Raw genomic sequence first — 22,021 nt, 5'->3', positions numbered from 1 at the left:
TGTGGTCAGCTCATTCAGCACACACACATCCCAGGGTGGAGAGACCTTCACGTCCAATCTGTATCACATCCCGCAATGTGATGACGGTTTCCTAAATGTCTCAGTTTTGCTGTGACTACAGTTGTAGGATGAGAGATCTATATGTTGTGGTTTTAATGCAGATAAAACGTTAGGCCGACAAGCCAAAGCTTTATTACGAGCAATTACAGTAGCCCCTTGGTCGACAGTCTCAGCACCAAGACAAATTATAGGGGACAAGGTTAAACGCGACATAAACAGGAGCTTAGGTCGTGATCATAGGATATGCCAGAAAACCGCTGACTTGTGGAGAACGTTTTAGAAATCAATATAATGGCTGAGAAACCTAAATAAACGAATCGCTTTAAAAACGAGGGAGGGGACTACTTTTCACATCGCCCCCGTTTGATCCAACTCAACGGCGAATGGTTGCAATTTTAAAGTCAAGGTTAGCCATCAACACCAATTTATCTGCTCCAAACGGCTTCCTCCCGCCTTTCGCCGACTCGCCTCTCAGCGCACGGCCACTGCAGGGTCGCACAAGCTGACACCGCGCGGGTAACGGCCTCGTCGGTGATTGATCGGTAACACTGCCTTCAAAGCGCTCGGTATGGACCGGTAGTTATTTATTTCCCGAAGGAAGATGAGAAATGAAGCCGTGACCTCTCAGAGCTGTGGCCATTTTCTTATCTCCAGACGGGAAAGAACGTGGATTCGAAAGAACGCTGACGGTAGAGTTTAAGTCTGCTGTAATATTCACCGTTTGGAGGAGCAATTATGGGCTTATCTGTGTGACTGGACATTTTAAATCAGCGACTCTCAATCACAACTTATTTAGACAGGACTAGGCCAGGATTCACTGTGTGAATCATATCACATCATAAACAATAAGGGCATAGTTCATAAACGGTTATATTATTATATAACGATATAATACACTCAAATAATGACAAGATAGTTACTGTATATGAGAATATGTTTATTGAGAAAAATTGCCCTGTAAAAACGGTTCCCAATGGGATATCATCTTCCCACTGTCGGCATCCATCTTGCTCTTCAGTAGCGGAGCATGGTCTGGAGAGACAAGCACAGGTTTGTTCACGAACACATTCAGTAGAGTTGCAGAGTAATAAAGAATCACAGCGGGAGAACATAAGTAACACCATTAAAAACATCATAGGGGGAACTGTGAAATATAGAGGGAAAGTGAGAGAAAGAGGGGAGAGTGAGAGAGAGGAGGGAGGGGGAGAGAGATACAGGAGAGGAAGACAAGAAAGAGAGAGAGAGAGAGAAGGGTGAAATAAATTCTCAGTCTCATTTGTGTTCATCAGCTCATTAGCGACTGTGGGAAGGTTCATGAGGTGAAAGTTCACGGTGGCCGTGCGGGGTGACTCACGTCGCTGAGCCAGTCCGTGAAGGCGGAGGTGCGTGTGAACACGGTTGGCTTCTTCACCTCGTTGCAGGTACGTGACGACACAAAGCTGGTGACTCCCTGGACATACCAAAGTCCATCCGAACCCTTACAGTTCAGAGGGCCTCCGGAATCACCCTGGGGAGGAGGCGGTGGGCGGGGGGGGGGGGGGGGGGGGAAGAGAGCGAGAGAGAAAGAAAGAAAGAAAGGGAAACAGAGGACGGGAGAGAAGAGATAGTGATGACCTTTGCTAGGACAGAATTAGCAATACTACACCAGCTGTATTTAGCACACACACATGCTAATACTGCTAACTGTTCCTAGTGTGTGTAGTGAGATCCTCACAGGCTTATCTACTGATGGCATACTTGCTACAATACATATATTGTTCTAGCAACAGGTGGAAGTGCGTTGTCCTCACATTGCATCCCGAGATCTCGTCTCCTCCAGCACAGATCATGGTGTTTTTCACGTTGATGCCCCACCAGTCGCTGCGGCTGCACACACTGTGTTCCACCACCGGGAGCATAGCCTGCTGGAGACGGTCTGGCATGGGCCCGTGGGCTGGGGGGGGGGGGGGGGGGGGGCACACACACACCTCACGGTTCACACACACACACAGCCTGACCACCTAGACCAGAGGTCCCCAAACTTTTTTCTGCGAGGGCCAGATCATTTTTCCTTTCTTTAATGTGGGGCCGGGTTGGTCTGTAACAGAAAATGACATGGGCCGGACTGCTGGAGTGACTACCAGTATTATTGTGGAGATTTTATGATTTTAAATTGATTAATTATGCGAGATTAGTTAATTATTTTGTTATGCACTGTACATCCGTACATGTCAAGGGATATATAGCCTATTAAAAGAGCATTATTACTATCGTAATTACCTTTTTTCATGTTCATTGCTATTGAAATCAAAAGGTACATTTTTTTTATTTTTATATATATATAAAAAAAGAAAGTCTGGCATTGGGGCTGGTCCAAATGCGTTGGCGGGCCGTATTAGGCCCACGGGCCATAGTTTGGGGACCCCTGACCTAGACAATCACTGGATATAGCTCACTTGATTGCCTATAGGTCTCAGGTTTGAATTCCCGCCTCTTTGTAAGTGGCATTGAATAAAATGCTACTGAGCTTAATGAACGCATTCATATTTTGAAATAACAGCCATGCGGTGTGCCTATGTGAGTTACAGCAAGGTCTAGCATCTACCAACTGGCCCTCCTGGCTCAGGGAGGAGAGGATGTGTTCACCAGAGCAGGGGCAGAGAGGAGGATATGATCTAATAACAGAGAGGTGGAAAAGATGGAGTGATAGAGGAAAGGATGTGAGAGAGAGAGAGAGAGAGAGAGAGAGAGAGACGTACTGTAGAGGTTTCCCCAGCCGGTGATGAAGCAGGGCGCCGCGTGGGCAGGGATCTCGCCCGCCTCCGGGATACAAGCCACGCCCACCTGCTCTGTCATCGCAGGGGCCTTGTCCAGTTTGAGCAGGGCCAGGTCGTTCCTGGGATTCGGCACAGCGCACGAACACACGGCATTCAGGTGGCATTCACGTGGGGGGGGGGGTAAGTGGTGAGATAGCTGCGCGTGCTGTGGTCTCACCCGCAGGCCACACAGTCGATGTTCCAGCTGGGATGGACCACGATGCGTAGCAGCTCCCTGGTCTGCTCTGAGCCCTCCTGCAGGGTCATGTCATGCTCCCCCATCACCACGCGGTAGACGTCTCCAGGCCTGGGGGGCAAGGGAGGGGGGGGGGGGCGGGGGGTACAGTTAACGAGACGATTGAAACGCTGTTCTGTTGAGTCTCTTTTCCTAAGATCTCATTAGTAGAGTATCCCGTCTGTCTCCTCTGGGTCGCACCATTCCTGTCTGTCCACCGTGGCTCATACCATTTCTGTCTGGGTCGGACCATTCTGTGTGTGTTCTGGGTCGTACCATATGCAGTGTCCGGCGGTCAGGACCCAGCGAGGGCCGACCAGAGTTCCTCCACAGGTGTGGTGGTACCTGCTGCCATGCTTCACCTGGAGGGAGATCTGAACACACGACACCTCAGTAAACACCAGAGAAACTACAGAAACGTCTTCAAGTTGATCCCAAACAAAACACAGGCATTACAGGGTTTTTTTTTTAAGCCCAGTGTCACAGAGCGTTGGGGTAGGACCCCAACGCAGGAGAGACCGGCAGGCGGGGTTCCAAACAAGGGTTTTATTTGTGAACGGGGATACAGGCAGGATACTCAGAGTAACATAGGCAAAGACAAGGCAAAGACTGGACACAAAAACAGGAACTGAAATACACAGAACTTAACAAGACACAGGTGGACACGATAACACTAACGAGAGCAGAACACCACAGCAATCAACAAGACAGGTGCAGACAATGACACAGGGAAACGCCAGGGCAGGGTAAAACCAGAGAAAACAAGGGGGGCAGGGCTGTGGCTAGTGTAAATTCTGTATGTTTTGATGGAAACTGCTTTGGAATAAAGGGGCTCACACGAACGGGATCAAATATTCACGTTACAAATGTAATGTCAACATGCTACCTGTCACCTCACCAATTATAGGTTTAGAGGATTTATTACAGGTTTAAACAGAAAACTGTCACGAGGAAAGGTACCAAATAATTCCTATGTATCTGTAACATGACTGTTGACACACATTTAAATAAACTTGAGACTTGCACTGGTGTGACTATAGAGAGGTGGGGGATGAGTGAGGCGGAGGGTGAGGAGTGTGAGAGGATGTTGGCGGAGGGGGGCGGAGAGGGGCGGAAGGTTGCTGACCTGCCAGGGCCAGCTATGAGGTGTTGCGTCCACTCCATTCACCACCCTGCTAGTGGACGGCTCCACGGCTGGCTTTCCACATCCGTGCGCTGGAACACACACCGCATGGACATGCTAAAAACACACACACGGATGCACGCTAAAAACATGCCAAATGCATGCACACACACCAAACAGGCATGGACATGCTAAAAACACGCACGCATGCACACACAACAAAACCTATGTCACACAGACATGCTAAAAAACAAACATCTGGTGTGTGTAGCAGGTGTGTCTCCAAGTGTGTAACCAGGTGTGAGAAGCTCTACTCACCATATGCAGCCAGCAGTAACAGCAGGGACAGTCTGTGCAACATGTTGTCAATAGGGGTTTGCAGCTCTGCTCTTCGGAACACACCTTTTATACCCTCTGCCTGCCTGACTTGTTAGTCTGCCTGTCTGTCTGCCTGTCTGTCTGTCTCCATGCCCGTCTATTGTACCTGCCTGTCTCCATGTCATACTTCCCTCTGTCCCCTGCTCATCTTATCAGACCTGCTGCAATGGGCCTGGGAAGAACTTCCTGTACACCACATGCTGCAGAACCCCCCCCCCCCCCCAGCCCAGCCTTCAGGAGGTGCGGGTGGGTGAGGAGGAGATGGGAGAGGGTGAGGTGGTGGGGGAGGGTGGGTGGGAATATCTACCTTTGGCAATAAAGAACGCTGACTGTACATAACTGAACAGAACAGACTGTTCTCAGGGAAGAAAGGAGACAGGGAGAGCGAAAACTCCCGCGAATGAAAGCCAGTGATTGTGAGAGAGAGAGAGAGAGAGAGAGAGAGAGAGAGAGAGAGAGAGAGAGAGAGAGAGAGAGAAGGAGAGAGAGATTGAGTGTTGGGCTTAGTGTCGTCAGCTGTTAGCATGCAGCTGACGGCGAGAAGTACATTTTCTTCCCCTGACCGCGGAACTCGATATGCTTGGGTTGCATTCAAGAGAAACAGTTCTATAACAACTTTCTCCTCCTTTAATAAATAAAAGGAGGGACATGGAGACCGGGGCCCCACTTATGTTCAGCCTGGAGCCCATTCTTCACGCCTCTCTCTCCCAGACAGACTCCGAGGCTCCCTGGGGGAGAACCAGGAACTCCCCAGGAAGAGACAGCACACATCCATAAATCCCCCCCTAAAAGAAGCAGAGCGAATCAACGTTAGCCCAACCAGCTAAAAGGATTGTCTTGTTTTCTTCCACTGTGTTATAATAATTCTCCATGCCAGTGATTTGGAGTGCTGATTTATGAGACATGTAGCGTGTTTACATTACATGCTAGTGAGGGATGGGTACTAGTTAATCTGATCATCAGAGTGGGTAGGAACCAGCTAGCTAGAAAGGACTTTCCTCAGCCCGTAAGTAGGATCCTGGCTTATGAGTCATGATGGCTCCCTCATGAGTTTTTGCTTGTGTGTGTGTGTGGGTGTATGTGTTTGCATGCACATAGGGTTGTGTGAATGTGTGGCGATCTGTGGAGGTTTATTATTATTTTATTTTATTTCTATTCTATTTGAGCTCCTCACAGATGTAATATAGGTTCTTAGTACTTATATGTTATGTTATGCCAGGTTGCTTTGCTTGCAAAAATGTCAGTGCCCAGTCTGACCTTGTGTTGTTCTGTGCACCTTGAAACTTGTGTATGCTTGAGAATGTGGGTACATCTTTGTGTGTGAATGTGAACACACCTTCAGACAGACCAGTAGCAGTTTCTGTCCACCGGCAAAACTCGCGCGCCGTATCCGCTTCAATGTATCCATCTCCTCGAGAAGTTCTTATATTCTCCGTTAAAACAACCTTCAGCGATGCTTCGTAAATCAAACGTTTTCAAGGAGCGTAATGGGTCGTCGTTCTCCCCTGTCCACTCAGGTTTTAGGACAGAGATGAATCATCTGGCATGAGCCTTCTGAGTTTACGACCAGGTATATGTGCAAAGGGTTTCATACATGTCAGGAACCCGGCGTTTCGAGCTTGAAGACAGTGGGAACGTAGACAAATGGAGAGGTTTTTCACACATAAATCACGTTTAACTGGGCTGTCAGGTGAACTGGGGAACATCCGGTTCTGGGTGAAGAATCTGAGTCATTAATATAAGGCCTGAAAATAGTAAATAATTAATGCGTGCCAGCGGCAGCCTGTAATTAGTTCATAAAATAACACAGTTTCACTCAAGGGAGAGATTTGTGTGTGTGGGTGGGTGTGGGTGTGTGTGTGTGTGTGTCGGGCTCACACACGGAATCCCTCCAAGATGACTGATTGGAATTGTATTTGACAAGAGAGACTAAGGACAGTGGAGATCCTATTTGTCCAGGTCGAGTTAATGTGCGTGTGAATGTGTCATGTGGGCACCCTCACGGCGGGGAATTAACGAGTACATCTCAGCCTTCAGACAGTCTGCGTGTTCTTTTTAATTCGTACACAGTTACATGTGATTGGGTTCGCGATGATGGATGAGTTTGGCCAGCCAAGGGATGAGGGGAGGGCTTCCCACATCATCCACAAACTCAACACCATCTCTGCTCTCCCTCCTCGTCCCCTCTGGACCAACGTGTCCATCTGCAGTCAGATCATCTCCAGCGTTCCTAGTGTTTCGTCTCATCTTCAAATCAATTACACGGTATAATATACAATTAATTAAACAATCCTTCCTCTCCTCTTCCACCTCCCCCTCCCCTTCTGGGGGACTCATTCTCTCTGTCTCTCTCTCTGTCTCTCTCTCTGTCTCTCTCTATGTCTCTCTCTCTGTCTCTGTCTCTCTCTCTGTCTCTCTCTCTGTCTCTCTCTATGTCTCTCTCTCTGTCTCTCGGTCTGTCCCTCTCTCTCTTTCTCCTCTGTCTCTCTGGAGCAAGGCCACCTGGTTACTGTGAGGCTAAATTGGAACGAGCAGATCTGAAGACTCTGGCTTCAGAGGGAAGTCTGTGTAATAAGGGCTAAACGCTAGCGAGCTTACCGGTGGCTAATCATTGTATCATTGGCTGTCCTCTCCAATCAGGAAGCTCGAGGCTTAACACTAACCTAGCGACGAGGATATGTAACATGCTACCAGGAGAGCCCTACTGAGGCAGAGAGAGAGAGAGAGAGAGGGAGAGAGGGGGGAGGGAGAAAGAGACAGGAGCGAACACAAAGAGAGAGATCCTAAGAGAGAGCACATTGGAACCACTCCAGAGGCACCCAGCGGAGGGAGACGTGTCCAGTGATGGAGGGGTGAGGAGCGACGGGACCACCGCAGTGATGGAGCGGTGAGGCCGCCGCGGCGGGAGAAATATGGAACAGGTTGTTGACATTGGTGTTGGGGGGGGGGGGGGGGGGCATCGATCGGTCTGAGAGGGTGACAGGGTGTCAGGGTGGCCTTGCCCAAGTCTCTCTCCGTCTGCAGGGCTGCAGTCCAGCCCTGCAGTGATCCATGGAACCGGCTCCTCCTGGAGCCCATAACCTGCAGGTGAAATATGAGCGTCCGCACACACATTAAACACACGGGACGGAGGGATGGCCGCCAGCAGAGCTCACAGGAAGCAGCACGTGTGATGGACAACCTCAGAGCAGCCAGGCTTCCTGCTTCTGCCCTCCACCCATCCCTCTCTCTCTCATCCATCCATCCCCCCCTCCTTCCCTCCCCTCTGTTTCTCCACCCATCCCTCTCTCTCTCTCTCTCTCTCTCTCTCTCTCTCTCTCTCTCTCTCTCTCTCTCTCTCTCATCCATCCATCCCCCCCTCCTTCCCTCCCCTCTGTTTCTCCACCCACCCATCCCTCTCTCTCTCTCTCTCTCTCTCTCTCTCTCATCCATCCATCCCCCCCTCCTTCCCTCCCCTCTGTTTCTCCACCCATCCCTCTCTCATCCATCCATCCCTCCCTCCTCCCCTCTGTCTCTCCATCATGCATCCCTCTCCCCCCCCCTCCGTCTCTCATCCCTCTGTCTCCATCCATCCTCTTCCTCCGAGTGCGAAGGTCCTTGAGTGAACGAGCGGAAACCAGGATGACATACTGTCTTAACGCCATGCTCAGTCCACTCTCTGTCTCTCTCTCTCTCTGTATGTCTCTCTCTGTATGTCTATCTCTTCCTCTCTGTCTTACTGCTCCTGTGCCTCTCTCTGCCTCTCTCTGCCTTTCTCTGCCTCTATCTATCTGCCTGTGTCTGCCTCGCTCCCTCTCTCCGTTCCTTTCTGCCTCTCTCTGCCTCTCTCGCTCTCTGCTTCTTAGTATTGGTCTCTCTCTCTCACCCTCGCCCCCCCCCCCAGCCTCCCTCCTCCCCTCCCTCCGTCTCCCTGTGTCACGTCTCCCCGGACTAGGAGGAGAACTCAGGCTCTAGGTGTGACTGCCTCCCCTCCCTAATCTGCTGTGTCAACAAACCCGACACATCCCCGCGCCCCGGCTCACCATTACACTTCATTACATTTGATTCATCCAGCAGACACCGTTACCCAAAGCCACATGCAATTAGTGCGTGCCGAATGTACAGCAGACGATTCCAGTTCACAGCTCCGACAGTGTTGCGCTGGTCGGAGTCAAGGAACGGTCTGTATTTACCAGGCACAGTGCAGAGTGACCACATCTCAGCTACCAGGGTTTACAACAACAATATATCAACTACAGTGCATCCAGAACTTCTCAACCGCCGTATCACACTGTGCAGAGCAGCAGAAACAACGTTGCATCTCAATTGCAATGTCAAATGTGTGTTTCGATTGCCCCGTTGGTCTTGGTACTCGATGAAAACCCCACAGCTCAGTCAAGGCCGGCGCTCTGCTAGCACATGGAGGTTGTAAATGTGTTCGGAGTCCCTTCTCTCCAACGCAACGTCTGATTACAGTTCCCACAAATGGACAGCTGACCAAACACTACACACACCCCAGCTGGGATAAGGAGGGTTTGGCTAATCTGTGTGTGTGTGTGTGTGCGTGTGTGTGTGTGTGTGTGTGTGTAGGCATGTGTGTGTGAGATAGTGTGTTCTCCTTCATCTGTGTGAACAGTATATCTATGCGGGAGAGTGTGTTCCCGGGTTTGGCGTCTTGCGGAGGGCAACGCAAACGTGGCGATTGTTTGACATTTTCTTTCGGTCGGTGGCGTGCGAGCTCTCCCGTGACTGCTCCTCTCTCCACTTCGTCAGCGTGGGTCTGTGCGTGACCGGATCTCTGGACGCATAGTCTCCCTAATGCCGAGGTATGCGTGCAGGCTGTGTGTGTGTGTGTGTGTGTGAGAGAGAGCGAGCAGATGCGACTTGATCCTGGAGCGAGCCTCTGTCTCAGACACACGCACGCACACACACACACAGGCCTACACACACACTTTCAGAACGTGTGTGTGTGTGTGTGTGTGTGAGTCCACGTGTGAAGGCTTGGTAATGGGACTGTTGGAACTGCTCCTGCTCACCTCACACTCTCTCTGTGACACCTGCAACACCCCTTCCAACACCCCGGCAAATTGGCAGGCAGCTCTGGGGTGATATACAGCCCAGGAGAAGGGGCTCCTTAAATCACCCTCCACAGAGCTAATACAGCCCCATTAGGAGAGGGGGCTAGGGGGAGGAGGGGGGGAAGTGGGGCTAGGGGGAGGAGGAGGTGGGGCTAGGGGGAGAGGGAGTGGGGGGCTAGGGGGAGGAGGAGGTGGGGCTAGGGGGAGGAGGGGGGGCGGGTCACACTAACACTCCACACTGCTCCAACAATGATTCATTTAAACGTTTTACCACAATGTCACCGACACTCCTCGCTCGCCGCCAAGCGTCCCTCAGACCCCCCCCCCCCCCGGTGTGAACCGATCCCGGGTAAACACGGAGCGATCCGCTAATTACAACCTGCTGGGATCCCGAGTCCGAGGAGGAGGAGAGGGACGATTTCCTCGACGGTGAAAGAGGTGCGCGGAGGTGAGGGATGTGAAACCGGAGCTGACCATGGCGTTGTTTGGACCAGAAGTTGGAGGGGGTGTGTTAATGAAAGTGACACATACTCGGGGCCTGTCTGGAACCCGAGTCTTAAACAAACACATACAAATCACGTGTCTGGTGGGTCCTGCGCCGGGGGCTCACAGTGGCTTCTGTCACGGCCTCGCTGCCAGCTCCCGCCTGTCCAGGTAAATACACCTGCATATTTATAGGTTTTATGTAAACGTTATATAAACGTTTTCACGAATGCGCTGACATGCAGTTGGAGAGCGGAGTGGTGTAGCCTGCTGGAGGAGAGGGGACCACAAAGAGCTCAGTGTGCAGGGAGGACACATGCACACACAGACGCAAACACGCATGCAAACACATCCATGCACACACACACACACAGAAAAGGAATTGGACGCACCCACGAGGACACACCAAGACACGCGCAACCGCACACATCAACAGAAAACACACAGACACGCCTAACCCTACACACTCATTTCCTGTAAACACACACACACACACACACAGTAAAACGTGTCTCAAACTGCCAAATACAGACACATACATTCATCCCGGTGCTTCGTGAACTTTTCTCTATCCCAAAACTACAAACACACAACATACGTTCAACCAAAGTTCTTTGAGAACTTCTCTCTGGCCCAGAAGAGGATGTGTCTCCTGTCTGGTACCTTCCAGCCGAGGTCTCTGATAGCATCTCCAGTTTCACAGGTGGATGTGTTTATGTTCTGGAGGAGGAAAGGACTTACCGCGTCAGGGGTCAGAAGTGTGGAGCATGCCGTTTCTCCAAACACAGTGAGTGTGTGTGTGTGGGAGAGTGTGTGTTTCAGCGCCCATGTGCTAGTGATTTAGCCCTTTTCCTTTGTGTGTGTGTGTAAGTGCGTGTGTGTGTGGTGGTGGTGGGGGGGGTGAGCTTGTGTGTGATCGTGTGTGTGTTGGGGTGACAGGGCCTGATGTTTGGACTGCCTGGTGCCGACTCCACCGGTGTCAGAGCGAGAGAGATGATTGGTTGTGATAGCTAGAGAGCTGATTGGTTGGGATACCAGTCGGTGTTGATGAAAAGAAGGACGGCAGGCCGATGATTGGCTGATGTCCCTGTGGAGGTTTTACACTAAGCAGAAGGCTGCGGTCTCTTCGGACAGAGCCTGGGTCACTCAGAGGACAGACATGAATCCCCTCACAGATGGACAGACACACACGATAGATAGATAGACAGACAGACTGTTAGACAGACTGTCAGACAGACAGACAGACAGCTCCTCTCAGAAGACACATTCCTCTGAAGGTCGCCTGGCTTCTGAGGGAGGAGAAGCAGAGCTTCATTAATCCCCTAAACATCCCCATCGTGTTCCTCTAGGTGTCTGAGTAGGGCAGCGTCACGCTGTGTGTGTGTGTGTGTCTGTCTGTGTGTGTGTGTCTGAGACCGGGGGGGAGACGGGCTGCAGCTATGCAGACGGCTGCAGCTATGGCATCAATCTGGGCCGAGGAGAGGAGGTGCGAACAGAACGGACTTCACGAAAGCTGCTGACGTACCTTCTGGAGTATTCAGGCCTCTCGCACACTCTCCAGGAGACTCACACGCTCTCCACGCCACACACGCGCGCACACGCACGCGCTCCACAGCGCTCACAGATTTTCCACAAGACTCGCACTCGTCGGGGAGACTCACGCACTCCTGTGGGGCTCAACCACACACTCATCCACAACACTTCTTCTCTAGTTTAGAATAAAACAGAAAGTCAATGGTAGCAGTGGTAGTAATAAGCAGTAGTCATGGTAGAATTAGTAACATCGAGTTAATTATAGTCGTTTTAGCAGTAGTAATATGTAAGTGCGTAAATGTGAGTTCAGTGTAGGTGCAGGAAATGAGTTCACACCAAACTACTCCACCAGGGGGCACTGTCTCAAAGGGCATGCTCCAGGAGCTCTCTGGTGATCTGACAGGGAGCACAGCGTTGTGGATCTACCTGGTTTACACCTCTAAACCGCTCCAAAGCTTTGGGTTTCTTTGTTTGCGATCTATTACCATCACCACTTAAACAGCAGATCTATCGCATGCACAGAAACTGAGAGAAACTGATGGAAAAAAATTACGAATGAAGATGATGGCTCAATGGTTTGAGCATTTCACTAAAGATCAAGAGGTCAAAGGTCCAAATCATCTGTACATTGGATAAGAGCGTCTGCTAAATGAACACATTTGAGGAACGTTCCCTTTACCACAGCTGGCTGGGGTCAAAACGGTAAACTACCGAGGTTGTGTTTCATTTTAAGAGTCTCGGCCTGGGTGATGGTGAGTGTGTGGATGAGGCCCATCGTCCAGTCATCCAGCGAGGGAGAGCTCCACTCACCCTCTCAGGGTTCCCCCTGTGCCTTGTCGAGGCCCGGGGTTGTGCACTGCCCTTGCTTAAACCACAACGAGCGCTGCGAGGACAATCCTTAATTTGCGGGACGGGACACTTCGGCCATGAATCATGGGAGATTATTTATAGGTTCGGAGCTGAAATTGGGTTTTCATTTTCTGGTTTTTACTGCGTGTGTAACGAGAGAAGGAGGTAAAGAGGGAAGAATGAGGGGGGGGGGGGGAAGGAGAGGGGGAGAGAGAGGGAAGAAGGAGAGCAAGGAGATGGAGGAAGAGAAGGAGAGAGAGTTTAGTACCTCCCATGCTTCTGCAGTTTGTTCTCATGTTTGAACCTCCGCCCTCGCACCTATCTGCCTCGGGGTCCACCCCTCTCACCCCTCCTTCACCCCCTCCCCTCACCCTTCTCTCACCCCTAACCCCCTCTCCACCCCCACTCGTTCACCCTCCCCCAACTCACACCTCCCCCTCTCCCCCCCTCCCCCCCCCCCCCCCCCTCACACCGGTCCGATCGACCCCGAGGGACGAGCAGAGATCAGACGGACCGGAGGACCTGCCGTTCTCAACATCTCAACAACCCGAGATCAGGTGACCACCTGAGAGCTGACCAGTCGTCTGATGACCTCACCGGACAGTTGTCCTCTCGCTCCCTCTGGTCATCGTCCAGGTTCTCCTGGGAACCCCGGCAGACCGCCTCGGCCTTTGAGGCACCTCGAGCACTGGTCTCCAACCCTGGTCCTCAGGGCCCACACTGTCCTGTGCGTACTTGTTGTTTCCCTGCTCCGACACACCTGATTCTGGTCAGTGCAAAGCTCTGCAGAGGCCTGAAAACAGCCGTTCATCAGAATCAGGTGTGTCGGAGCAGGGAAACATCGAGAACATACAAGACAGTGGGCCCTGAGGACCAGGGTTGAAGACCAGTGGTCTCCCCGGGTCACCTGGCTCTGCTTAGACCAGCAGAATCAATTAGAAAGGGGAATGTTTTCATCTCTTTGTTTGTGATCAGGTCTGTGAGCAAGATAAAGCAGCCAGGAACACAATTATGCATACCCTCTCTCCTCCACCCACCCACCCACCCACCCACCCGTCCCTCTCTCCTCACCCCTCTCTCCTCTCGTTCTGGCCTCATGCTCTTTCAATCATCTTCTTCTAAGGCCGGAAATCCAATTGATAGTTTCTGTAAATAGCATGAAGGGTGGAAATGTTGTGGTTTGATGTCATCTCCTTCCTAGAGGACCCTCTCTCGCTGCACAGGTCTGGTAAAGGTTTAACACAGATTAAGCAGACTGATAATACCTGGGTCCACCCACGGAGAGCTTAGTTTTGATCAAACACATCTCCTAAAAGCAGACCATAATATGTTTCTTACGCCACAACGTGGCCATAGCAACTGAGTCACTTTGAGATTGTTTGGTGTTCTCTTCCTGCTCTCACCCCTCTCTCATCCCCCTCTTCCTGCTCTCATCCCTCTCTCATCCCCCTCTTCCTGCTCTCATCCCTCTCTCATCCCCCTCTTCCTGCTCTCACCCCTCTCTCATCCCCCTCTTCCTGCTCTCATCCCTCTCTCATCCCCCTCTTCCTGCTCTCATCCCTCTCATCCCCCTCTTCCTGCTCTCACCCCTCTCTCATCCCCCTCTTCCTGCTCTCATCCCTCTCTCATCCCCCTCTTCCTGCTCTCACCCCTCTCTCATCCCCCTCTTCCTGCTCTCACCCCTCTCTCATCCCCCTCTTCCTGCTCTCACCCCTCTCTCATCCCCCTCTTCCTGCTCTCATCCCTCTCTCATCCCCCTCTTCCTGCTCTCACCCCTCTCTCATCCCCCTCTTCCTGCTCTCATCCCTCTCTCATCCCCCTCTTCCTGCTCTCATCCCTCTCATCCCCCTCTTCCTGCTCTCACCCCTCTCTCATCCCCCTCTTCCTGCTCTCATCCCTCTCTCATCCCCCTCTTCCTGCTCTCACCCCTCTCTCATCCCCCTCTTCCTGCTCTCACCCCTCTCTCATCCCCCTCTTCCTGCTCTCATCCCTCTCTCATCCCCCTCTTCCTGCTCTCATCCCTCTCTCATCCCCCTCTTCCTGCTCTCACCCCTCTCTCATCCCCCTCTTCCTGCTCTCATCCCTCTCTCATCCCCCTCTTCCTGCTCTCACCCCTCTCTCATCCCCCTCTTCCTGCTCTCATCCCTCTCTCATCCCCCTCTTCCTGCTCTCACCCCTCTCTCATCCCCCTCTTCCTGCTCTCACCCCCCTCTCATCCCCCTCTTCCTGCTCTCACCCCTCTCTCATCCCCCTCTTCCTGCTCTCATCCCTCTCTCATCCCCCTCTTCCTGCTCTCACCCCTCTCTCATCCCCCTCTTCCTGCTCTCACCCCTCTCTCATCCCCCTCTTCCTGCTCTCATCCCTCTCTCATCCCCCTCTTCCTGCTCTCATCCCTCTCTGTTTTGTGTGTGCTGTGTGTGCGTGTCTGGATTTCTGTGTGTGGTTTGTATGTGTGTGTGAAACTGCAGGAGTGTGTGTGTGTATGTGTGATCTTGTGCTTGACTGTGTGTTTGTGTCTGTGTGTGCGTGTGTGTGCATATGTGTGTAGGTGTGCATGAGTGTGTGGTTGTGTGTGTGCGTGAGGGTAACCCATACCTAAATTGCACCGAGGATTGTTTCCAGGAGGCTGTAATGAAACACAGATCATGTCATCACAGAGTAAACTAATATAGAGGGACAAACATCGACTCGGCAGAGCAATCCTACCTGACGACAAGTGACAGGCGCACATTAGGCGCTTTTCATTGGGTTAACATCTTGCTCCTGAGAAGGGCTGGGTCACATGTAATCGCCCCACTGGTTCTTCATGGAAGCCATTACGTGCAATGGCCGCTGCCCTCTCTGGACCCTGACAGGGGCTAGAGGTCAAGGGTCAACCAAGCCCCATTAGCAGCCTCATTAGAGGTCCCCAGTTCACCTCCGCTGCTCACTGTGTGTGTACAGTATGTGTGCATGTTTGTGTGTACAAGTTACGTGTGTGTGCAGTGTGTGTGTGAGTACAGTATGTGTGTGTGAGCACAGTATGTTGCAGACTATTAGCAGCTAACAGGGCCTTCACCTCTTCATTACAGAGTCAGCAGTTCTGCAATCAGGTTTCCATAGCAGCTGAATCCACTTTGGATGGAGATCTCTATCCAGCATATGCCAAAGACCTCAACCCCCCTTTAGCCCCCACGCTAGCGTCTGTTAGCCACCCATGCTAGCACCCAGTAGCCCCCATGCTAACCCCCTTTAGCCACGCACGCTAGCCCCCATTAACCCCTCATGCTAGCACCCATGGCTTCCCATGCTATTGCTCTCCGTTTTTGCCAGCTCGAGTCAGCAGCTCAAGGCTTACACAAGAACGACAGACCTTCACGAGCTAATCTCCCGACAAAACACAATAAGTGTTTGAGTCAAATGTTTCAGATTTAAGTTGCAGCTGTCAGCTAAAAATAGGAGTGGAGTCTGATCTTTTAAGCTGTCCTGATAATTCACCCTCAATGAGAGGGCTCTGTGAGGTGTCTGCTGTCCCGGGCCTTGTTGATGTAGGAAGCTGACACTCTCAGACAGGAGGGGGTGGGGGGGGTGTGAAGGGGTGGGGGGTGAGAGAGTGAGGGGGGTGTGGGGATGAGGGCCAGGGGTAAGACTACCAGGCACCACACTTGTCATCAGGAGACTTAGACACACACACCCAGACAAACACATTAGCTCTCTCTCACACTCACACACACACACACACACACACACAGACTCACACACTTATAGCCAAAACCCAACACACACACACATGAACAAAAGCATTAAACTCTCACACACACACACACACACACACACACTCATAGACGAAACCCAACACACACACAAAACCACACACACACGTACACAAAACCACACACGTAGACAAAACACACACACACATCTTTATGGGTCTTAATGGCCCTTCTTTCAGGGGCTTTTCGATTGTCCGTCCATCGTCTCCATGCACGCTGCGTCACACCAGTAAAGCCACATGAGAGAGGGGGCAGGAGGTGAGGGGTGAGGGGGGCCACAGTGCGGGTGAGGACCCCAGTCTGGAGACAATACAGCCCTCCCCCCAAGGCTCCCCCAGACCCACCCCCCCAACCCCCCCCCCCCCCCCTGAAAGGCATTCTTCTGCTATCAGTGTTCTGAAGGGAACGAACGATCACTGGGTACCATTGTGAGGTGAATGACTCATTCGTACTCAAGGAACAACTTTAAAGATCCCAGGTTTTTTTTTACATACTGGCAGCAAACCCCTTGTGTGTCTCTGTGTGTGTGTGCTTGTGTGTAAGTACTTCTGTGTGTGTGTGTGCCTATGTGTAAGTTATTCTGTGTGTATGCGCGTGTGTGCGCGTCCGTGTGTGTGTGTCCATAGTGTAGGCACAGTCCTTAAGTTGACCGAGCACAACCCTTTAAAGAGCAGGGTAAACCTAGATCCTATCCCTTAAACCAACAGCCCTATCCAAACACCCCACAGGTCTCAATCTGATAGCATTCACAGCACCCCTAACCATGTAATTTCTGTAAAACAGTTGAAAGAAGCAATCAACATACACTTCAAGCAGGAAAGCAGATCTAATTTGGCTCATATTTTGGAGCACTGGCTATTTACACGCGTAGCTACGTATCTTAATTGGAGGGAACGTGTTTGAGCTGGCTGTCAGCGGCAGCCATAACATTCTGGTTCTCTGTGAGATGGAGGGACTGATAACCTGGGTCTCAGGGCCACGCCCCCCTTGATCTCTAATAGGTAGACCACCAGGAAGCTGCTGATGACCTCATCGTGACCTTGGAATGACCTCGCCATAACTCGCTCCACCCAGCTGAGGTGACCTTGTGACCTTGCGACACCTCTGCTCTCCAGCACACGCAACTCTGTTGTTCTCTCTCTCTCTCTCTCTCTTTCTCTTTCTCTCTCTCTCTCTCTCTCTCTCTCTCTCTCTCTCTCTCTCTCTCTCTCTCTCTCTCTCTCTCTCTCTCTCTCTTTCTCTCTCTCTCTCTCTCTCTCTCTCTCTGTTTATTACTGTAGTCATTCTACCGGTCTGTAAATGTCATGTTCATGTAAATGTTCTACCGGCTGTCTGTCTGTTTGAGCTTGTCAGTGTAATGACATGCAGTCCTGCCTCTAATGGGTCATCCATGTAACCCACCCCACCCAACCCCTCATCCAAACCCAGTCTCTCATCCCCACCCAACCCCTCATCCAAACCAGCCTCTCATCCCCACCCAACCCCTCATCCAAACCCAGCCTCTCATCCCCACCCAACCCCTCATCCAAACCCAGCCTCTCATCCCCACCCAACCCCTCATCCAAACCCAGCCTTTCATCCCCACTCACCCCTTCAGACTGTGAGAGGCTGTGAGAAGCTGTGAGGCTATTGGAGGCTGTGAGAGGCCGGTAGAGGATGTGAAAGACTGGCAGAGGCTGTGTAAGGACGTTGGAGGCCGTGAGAGGCTGGTAGAGGCTGTGTGCGGCCGTTAGATGCCGTGAGAGGCTGGTAGAGGCTGCGTGAGGCTGTTAGAGGCTGTGTGTGTGTTGGTTCTGGGTGAAGCACAACTCCACTGCTGGAACAGACGGCAGCTCCTCAGCTGAAGTCAGGTCGCTGACGCAGACATAACTCAGACAGTTGGACGCTCTCCTCTCCTCATATAAATCTGCTACGCTTTACGAGGCCCTGGTTGGCTGCAGCCCGCCGCCCGCTCGCCAAGACCGACCAATCACACGCCTCGAGGGAGCATCACAGCTCTTCTCCGTCTCCGAGACAAGACACAACAATTTATTTAGACGTCACGCTTTTTTTCCCGACTGTACACATTTCCAAAACAAAGTCACTCCTTTTATTTTTACATTTCGTTTACTTTGCATTTGAGTGAATCTGGTCAGGGTAGTGGCAATTAGAGCAGAGAGGCACTGTGTAGACCCTCAGTACCAGGTTCACCCTCACCCCCACCGGCCCCACTTCACTCCCCCTGCCAGGGTAATTTATGAGGGTGTTTAAAGAACCAGAGGCACAGGCCTCCAGCCCCCAGCCTCCAGCTTCCAGCCCCCAGCCCCCGGCCTCCAGCTTTCCTGCTTCCAGCCCCCAGCCCCCAAGCCCCCAGCCTCCAGCCCGCAGCCCCCCTGCTTCCAGCCCCCAGCTTCCAGCCCCCAGCCTCCTGCTTACAGCCCCCAGCTTCCAGCCCCCAGCTTCCAGCCCCCAGCCTCCAGCCCCCAGCCTCCAGCTTCCAGCCTCCAGCCCCCGGCCTCCAGCTTTCCTGCTTCCAGCCCCCAGCTTCCAGCCCCCAGCCCCCAGCTCCCAGCCCTCAACCTCCAGCCTCCAGGCAGGGAGTCCCAAGTGGGAGTTTAAAACACCTCACCTTACCACATCTCTCCTCCTTTCTCTCTCTCTCCGTGCCCCTTGCTGCCTCATTCCCTCTTTCACTCTTTCACCCAATCTTTCTGCATCTTTCACTTCTCTCTAGCTCTCTGTCTTACTTTTCCTCTCTCTCTCAGACTCTTTCTATATCCCCCGCCCTAAACCCTCTCCTCTTCCTTGCTCATCCTCTTCTCTCCCCCCCCCGACCCAACTTCCTCCTCCCCCTCTCAGTCTGTGGTAGGTCAGTGTGTGAGTCATGTTCAATGGGAGGTGTTTTCCTCTGCAGTCCTGGCTGGCGTGTGAGGTCTGTGTAGGATGTAACGCTCCTTAAGAGTGGCTGTCTGAGAGGGATGTAGAACTAGCGTGTGAGGTCTGGATGTGATGCCTCTTAAGACGGGGGCTCGGCCCCATCTGGAGGGCTGGAGAGGAGGCCCTGGGAGGCTGAGTGCCGAACCCGTCCCCTAGCTTCAGCCCCAGCCTCAACCCCAGCTTCAGCCCCAACCTCAGCCCTCTCCCCAGCCCCAGCCCCACCCCAGCCCCAGCACACGGGGCCCTGAGTGAACAGCGAGGGGTCAAAGAGGTGAAAGCCTCCAAGAGGAGCCGTGTGGAGCGCTGGCTGGGTCTGCCCCCCTCCCACACACACCCACACACACTCACAGACACACACGCTCACAGGAACACACACTCACAGACACCCACACACACTCACAGACACACTCACACACCCAAAGCACAGCCAGGAGAATCCTCCAATTTCCCGCCCCCTTGTCTGATACTTAATGGCACATTTAAATATCAGATCAACACTTTACATTTCAGGAGACGTCCCATTGTTTTGGTTGCAACAGCGCTCCAGTCCGATACGACCCTTGCAGGGAGGAAAAAAGAGAACCGATAAAAACCAGAGTGAAACAAAAAGTCACTAAAGAAGCAAAAAAAACACACAAAAAAAAACACCAGTGTTGTTTCTCCTCAGAGAAGTGTTTTACTGGCCGGTCTTCCACTAAAGCGTGTCGGTAGCGGTGTTGGTTTTAGCTGTTGAGGAGCCTCCATGGGGCCAGTCAGTGTCCCTGTACAGAGCCCACCTCCCTCTCTCCCAGGAGAGCAGTGAGTACCTCATAAAAGCGCTCGTAAAGCCCCCCACAAACAGAGCCAGCTCTGCCCTCGGGGCCGGACAGCAGCCAGGCCTGGAGGGGCGCTCACCCCAGGGCCTGCCGGGTGAGGAGGGTTCACCATACAACACAAGAGGACACAGCCACGCTGGTTAGAGCATTCGACTGCAGATTCCAGAGGTCGCAGGTTCAAATCCCGCCCTGTATCTCGCTTTGGATGAAAGCGAGGGATGAATGGTTGAGTAGCACTGCACGTACGCCAGGACCTGGTCTGCGTAGTTGGTTGACAATACAATACAACACATAAGTTACCATGGACACTGTGTTACCGTGGACACAATGTTGGGTATAGCTCAGTGTGCCTAAAAGCCGATACTATACATATTATTATAACTTTACAACATACCCATTAGAACCTAGTCTGGGCTCTGAGTTAGCTCTATGCTTGCTCAGTGGTTAGAGCATTTGTCTGCACATCAAGAGATTTTAATTTCCACCCAGATGTTCTTTTGGATAGAAGCATCTGCTGAAGGAACACATGATTATCATAACTATACAACACTGCCAGCAGAGGCAGAACCTGATCTGATTGCTGCATTAGGACATGAACACATCACTAATAATAGAATGATGGTCTCCTATCATCTTCAAGAAGAAGACTAAACTAGACTGATCCAGCTTCAAAATCTGGTCTGGTGGGGCGCCTTGGTAGCTCACTGGGTAAGAGCACACACACAGGGGCCTGGGTTTGAATCTGGCTCAGGCCCTTTCCAGGATGTCCTCCCCCCCTCCCCCCTCTCTCTCTCTCTCTCTCTCCCTGTACTCTTGTCTCTCCAACTGCCCTATCAATAAAAAAAACAGCCCCCCAAAAATATCGCACAAAAACAATTCAATCCGGTCCGGTTTTAAAAGGGGGTTTAGTAACAGTGCGAGGTGGGGGAAACCCAGAACCATGACAGCCTTTATGCTCCTGGCACTAAGACCACGACTCCCATCAGAGATCCGCAGCAAAAGAAGGCCTTTACACTCCTGATTCCCACCGGAACCCCATAGAAATGCGGCCCTGAAAGCCCGAACCAGCCTAAAGGGGAGAAACATCCCTCATTTTCCTACACAAGAAATATGTTCAATTAAGAATTGCCCCCACACCCCTCCCCCCCACACCAAAAAAAGGGGATCCCAATCAAATGGCCACAGAACAAAGGAGGTCAGGGTTTTTTTTTTGTTTTGAGGCGTTGAATGGAGGCACAGGGACACAGGGAGGAGGACTAAGAAGCCTTTAACGGCCCACAATGCACTGCATTTAAATAAACAGGGTTACGTCCTCTTCCTTTGGGCCCAGTGAAGTTCCTCAGAGCTCATGGTAATGCTGTTCTGAATGGACCTGAGGGCGTCCAAACTCCCGCCTTTTCACTTCGTGTGAAAGAATGTAACATTAAAAACACCCCCCTCCACACACACACACACAAACCCTCAAAACAGACACATAGTGAGTTCCAAACATTTCCAGCCTGGTTACAGCTTTTAATCATTAGAGGGACTGTTGCCAAGTTAGCCGGTCTTCCTGTTTGCAGATGTCAATATATTTGTGCAGAAAGTTAATGAATGTTGGGGTTTTTTCGCCCTGAGGTGACAGGAATGGAAGGAATAACAATACCAATCAATAGGTCAGACTGGACTCAGGCTGGAGTGTCTCTCCCAAGGTCAGATGTCTGCTAAGGCCTGCTTCTCCGTGGCTGATGATGCATCATCTGTGAGTTCTGTTTGCGGTCCTCTCTCTCCTCCTGGTCTCTCTCTCCTCCTGGTCTCTCTCTCTCCCGGTCTCTCCTCATTCTGTTCTCTCCTCAAAGTCTCTCTCCTGGTCCCCCCTTCCTCATGGTCTCTTCTGGTCTCCATGGCTGATGACAGTTGATCTGTGTGTTTTGCTCCAGATTAACGACCCATTAACCAGCACAGAGCAGATACTGTTCTCATGTGTATCTCCATGGCATGGACCGACACATGGACGAGGGAAATTAAGGGTTTTCTCGTTAAATG

The 22,021-nt window shown here is 51.8% G+C and overlaps 1 protein-coding gene across 1 annotated transcript; it reads right to left on the bottom strand.

Annotated features, from left to right (window-relative positions):
• Positions 1 to 980: 980 nt before the first annotated feature.
• LOC134011345 (chymotrypsin-like elastase family member 3B) lies at positions 981 to 4,783 on the bottom strand. The gene is made up of 9 exons (XM_062450945.1): positions 4,698 to 4,783; positions 4,532 to 4,660; positions 4,217 to 4,305; positions 3,367 to 3,464; positions 3,034 to 3,162; positions 2,799 to 2,935; positions 1,851 to 1,993; positions 1,415 to 1,567; positions 981 to 1,092 (listed from the first exon to the last, which is right to left on the bottom strand). The coding sequence occupies exons 2-9, from the start codon at positions 4,572 to 4,574 to the stop codon at positions 1,075 to 1,077; spliced, it is 810 nt and encodes a 269-aa protein (XP_062306929.1). The 5' UTR covers positions 4,575 to 4,660; positions 4,698 to 4,783; the 3' UTR covers positions 981 to 1,074.
• Between the last annotated feature and the right edge of the window lie 17,238 nt (positions 4,784 to 22,021).

Source organism: Osmerus eperlanus, chromosome 24 (assembly GCF_963692335.1).
Source record: "Osmerus eperlanus chromosome 24, fOsmEpe2.1, whole genome shotgun sequence".
NCBI lineage: Eukaryota > Metazoa > Chordata > Actinopteri > Osmeriformes > Osmeridae > Osmerus > Osmerus eperlanus.
This window is presented reverse-complemented; position numbering and strand designations above follow the sequence as displayed.

What these genes read in the sequence shown, in the direction of transcription:
- LOC134011345 (XM_062450945.1), bottom strand. Translation starts at nt 4,574, where the DNA reads ATGTTGCACAGACTGTCCCTGCTGTTACTGCTGGCTGCATATG. An exon ending in GTTACTGCTGGCTGCATATG is followed by an intron (nt 4,306 to 4,531) that starts GTGAGTAGAGCT and finishes TGTGTGTTCCAG; the next exon opens with CGCACGGATGTGGAAAGCCA. An exon ending in ATCGACTGTGTGGCCTGCGG is followed by an intron (nt 2,936 to 3,033) that starts GTGAGACCACAG and finishes GCCGAATCCCAG; the next exon opens with GAACGACCTGGCCCTGCTCA.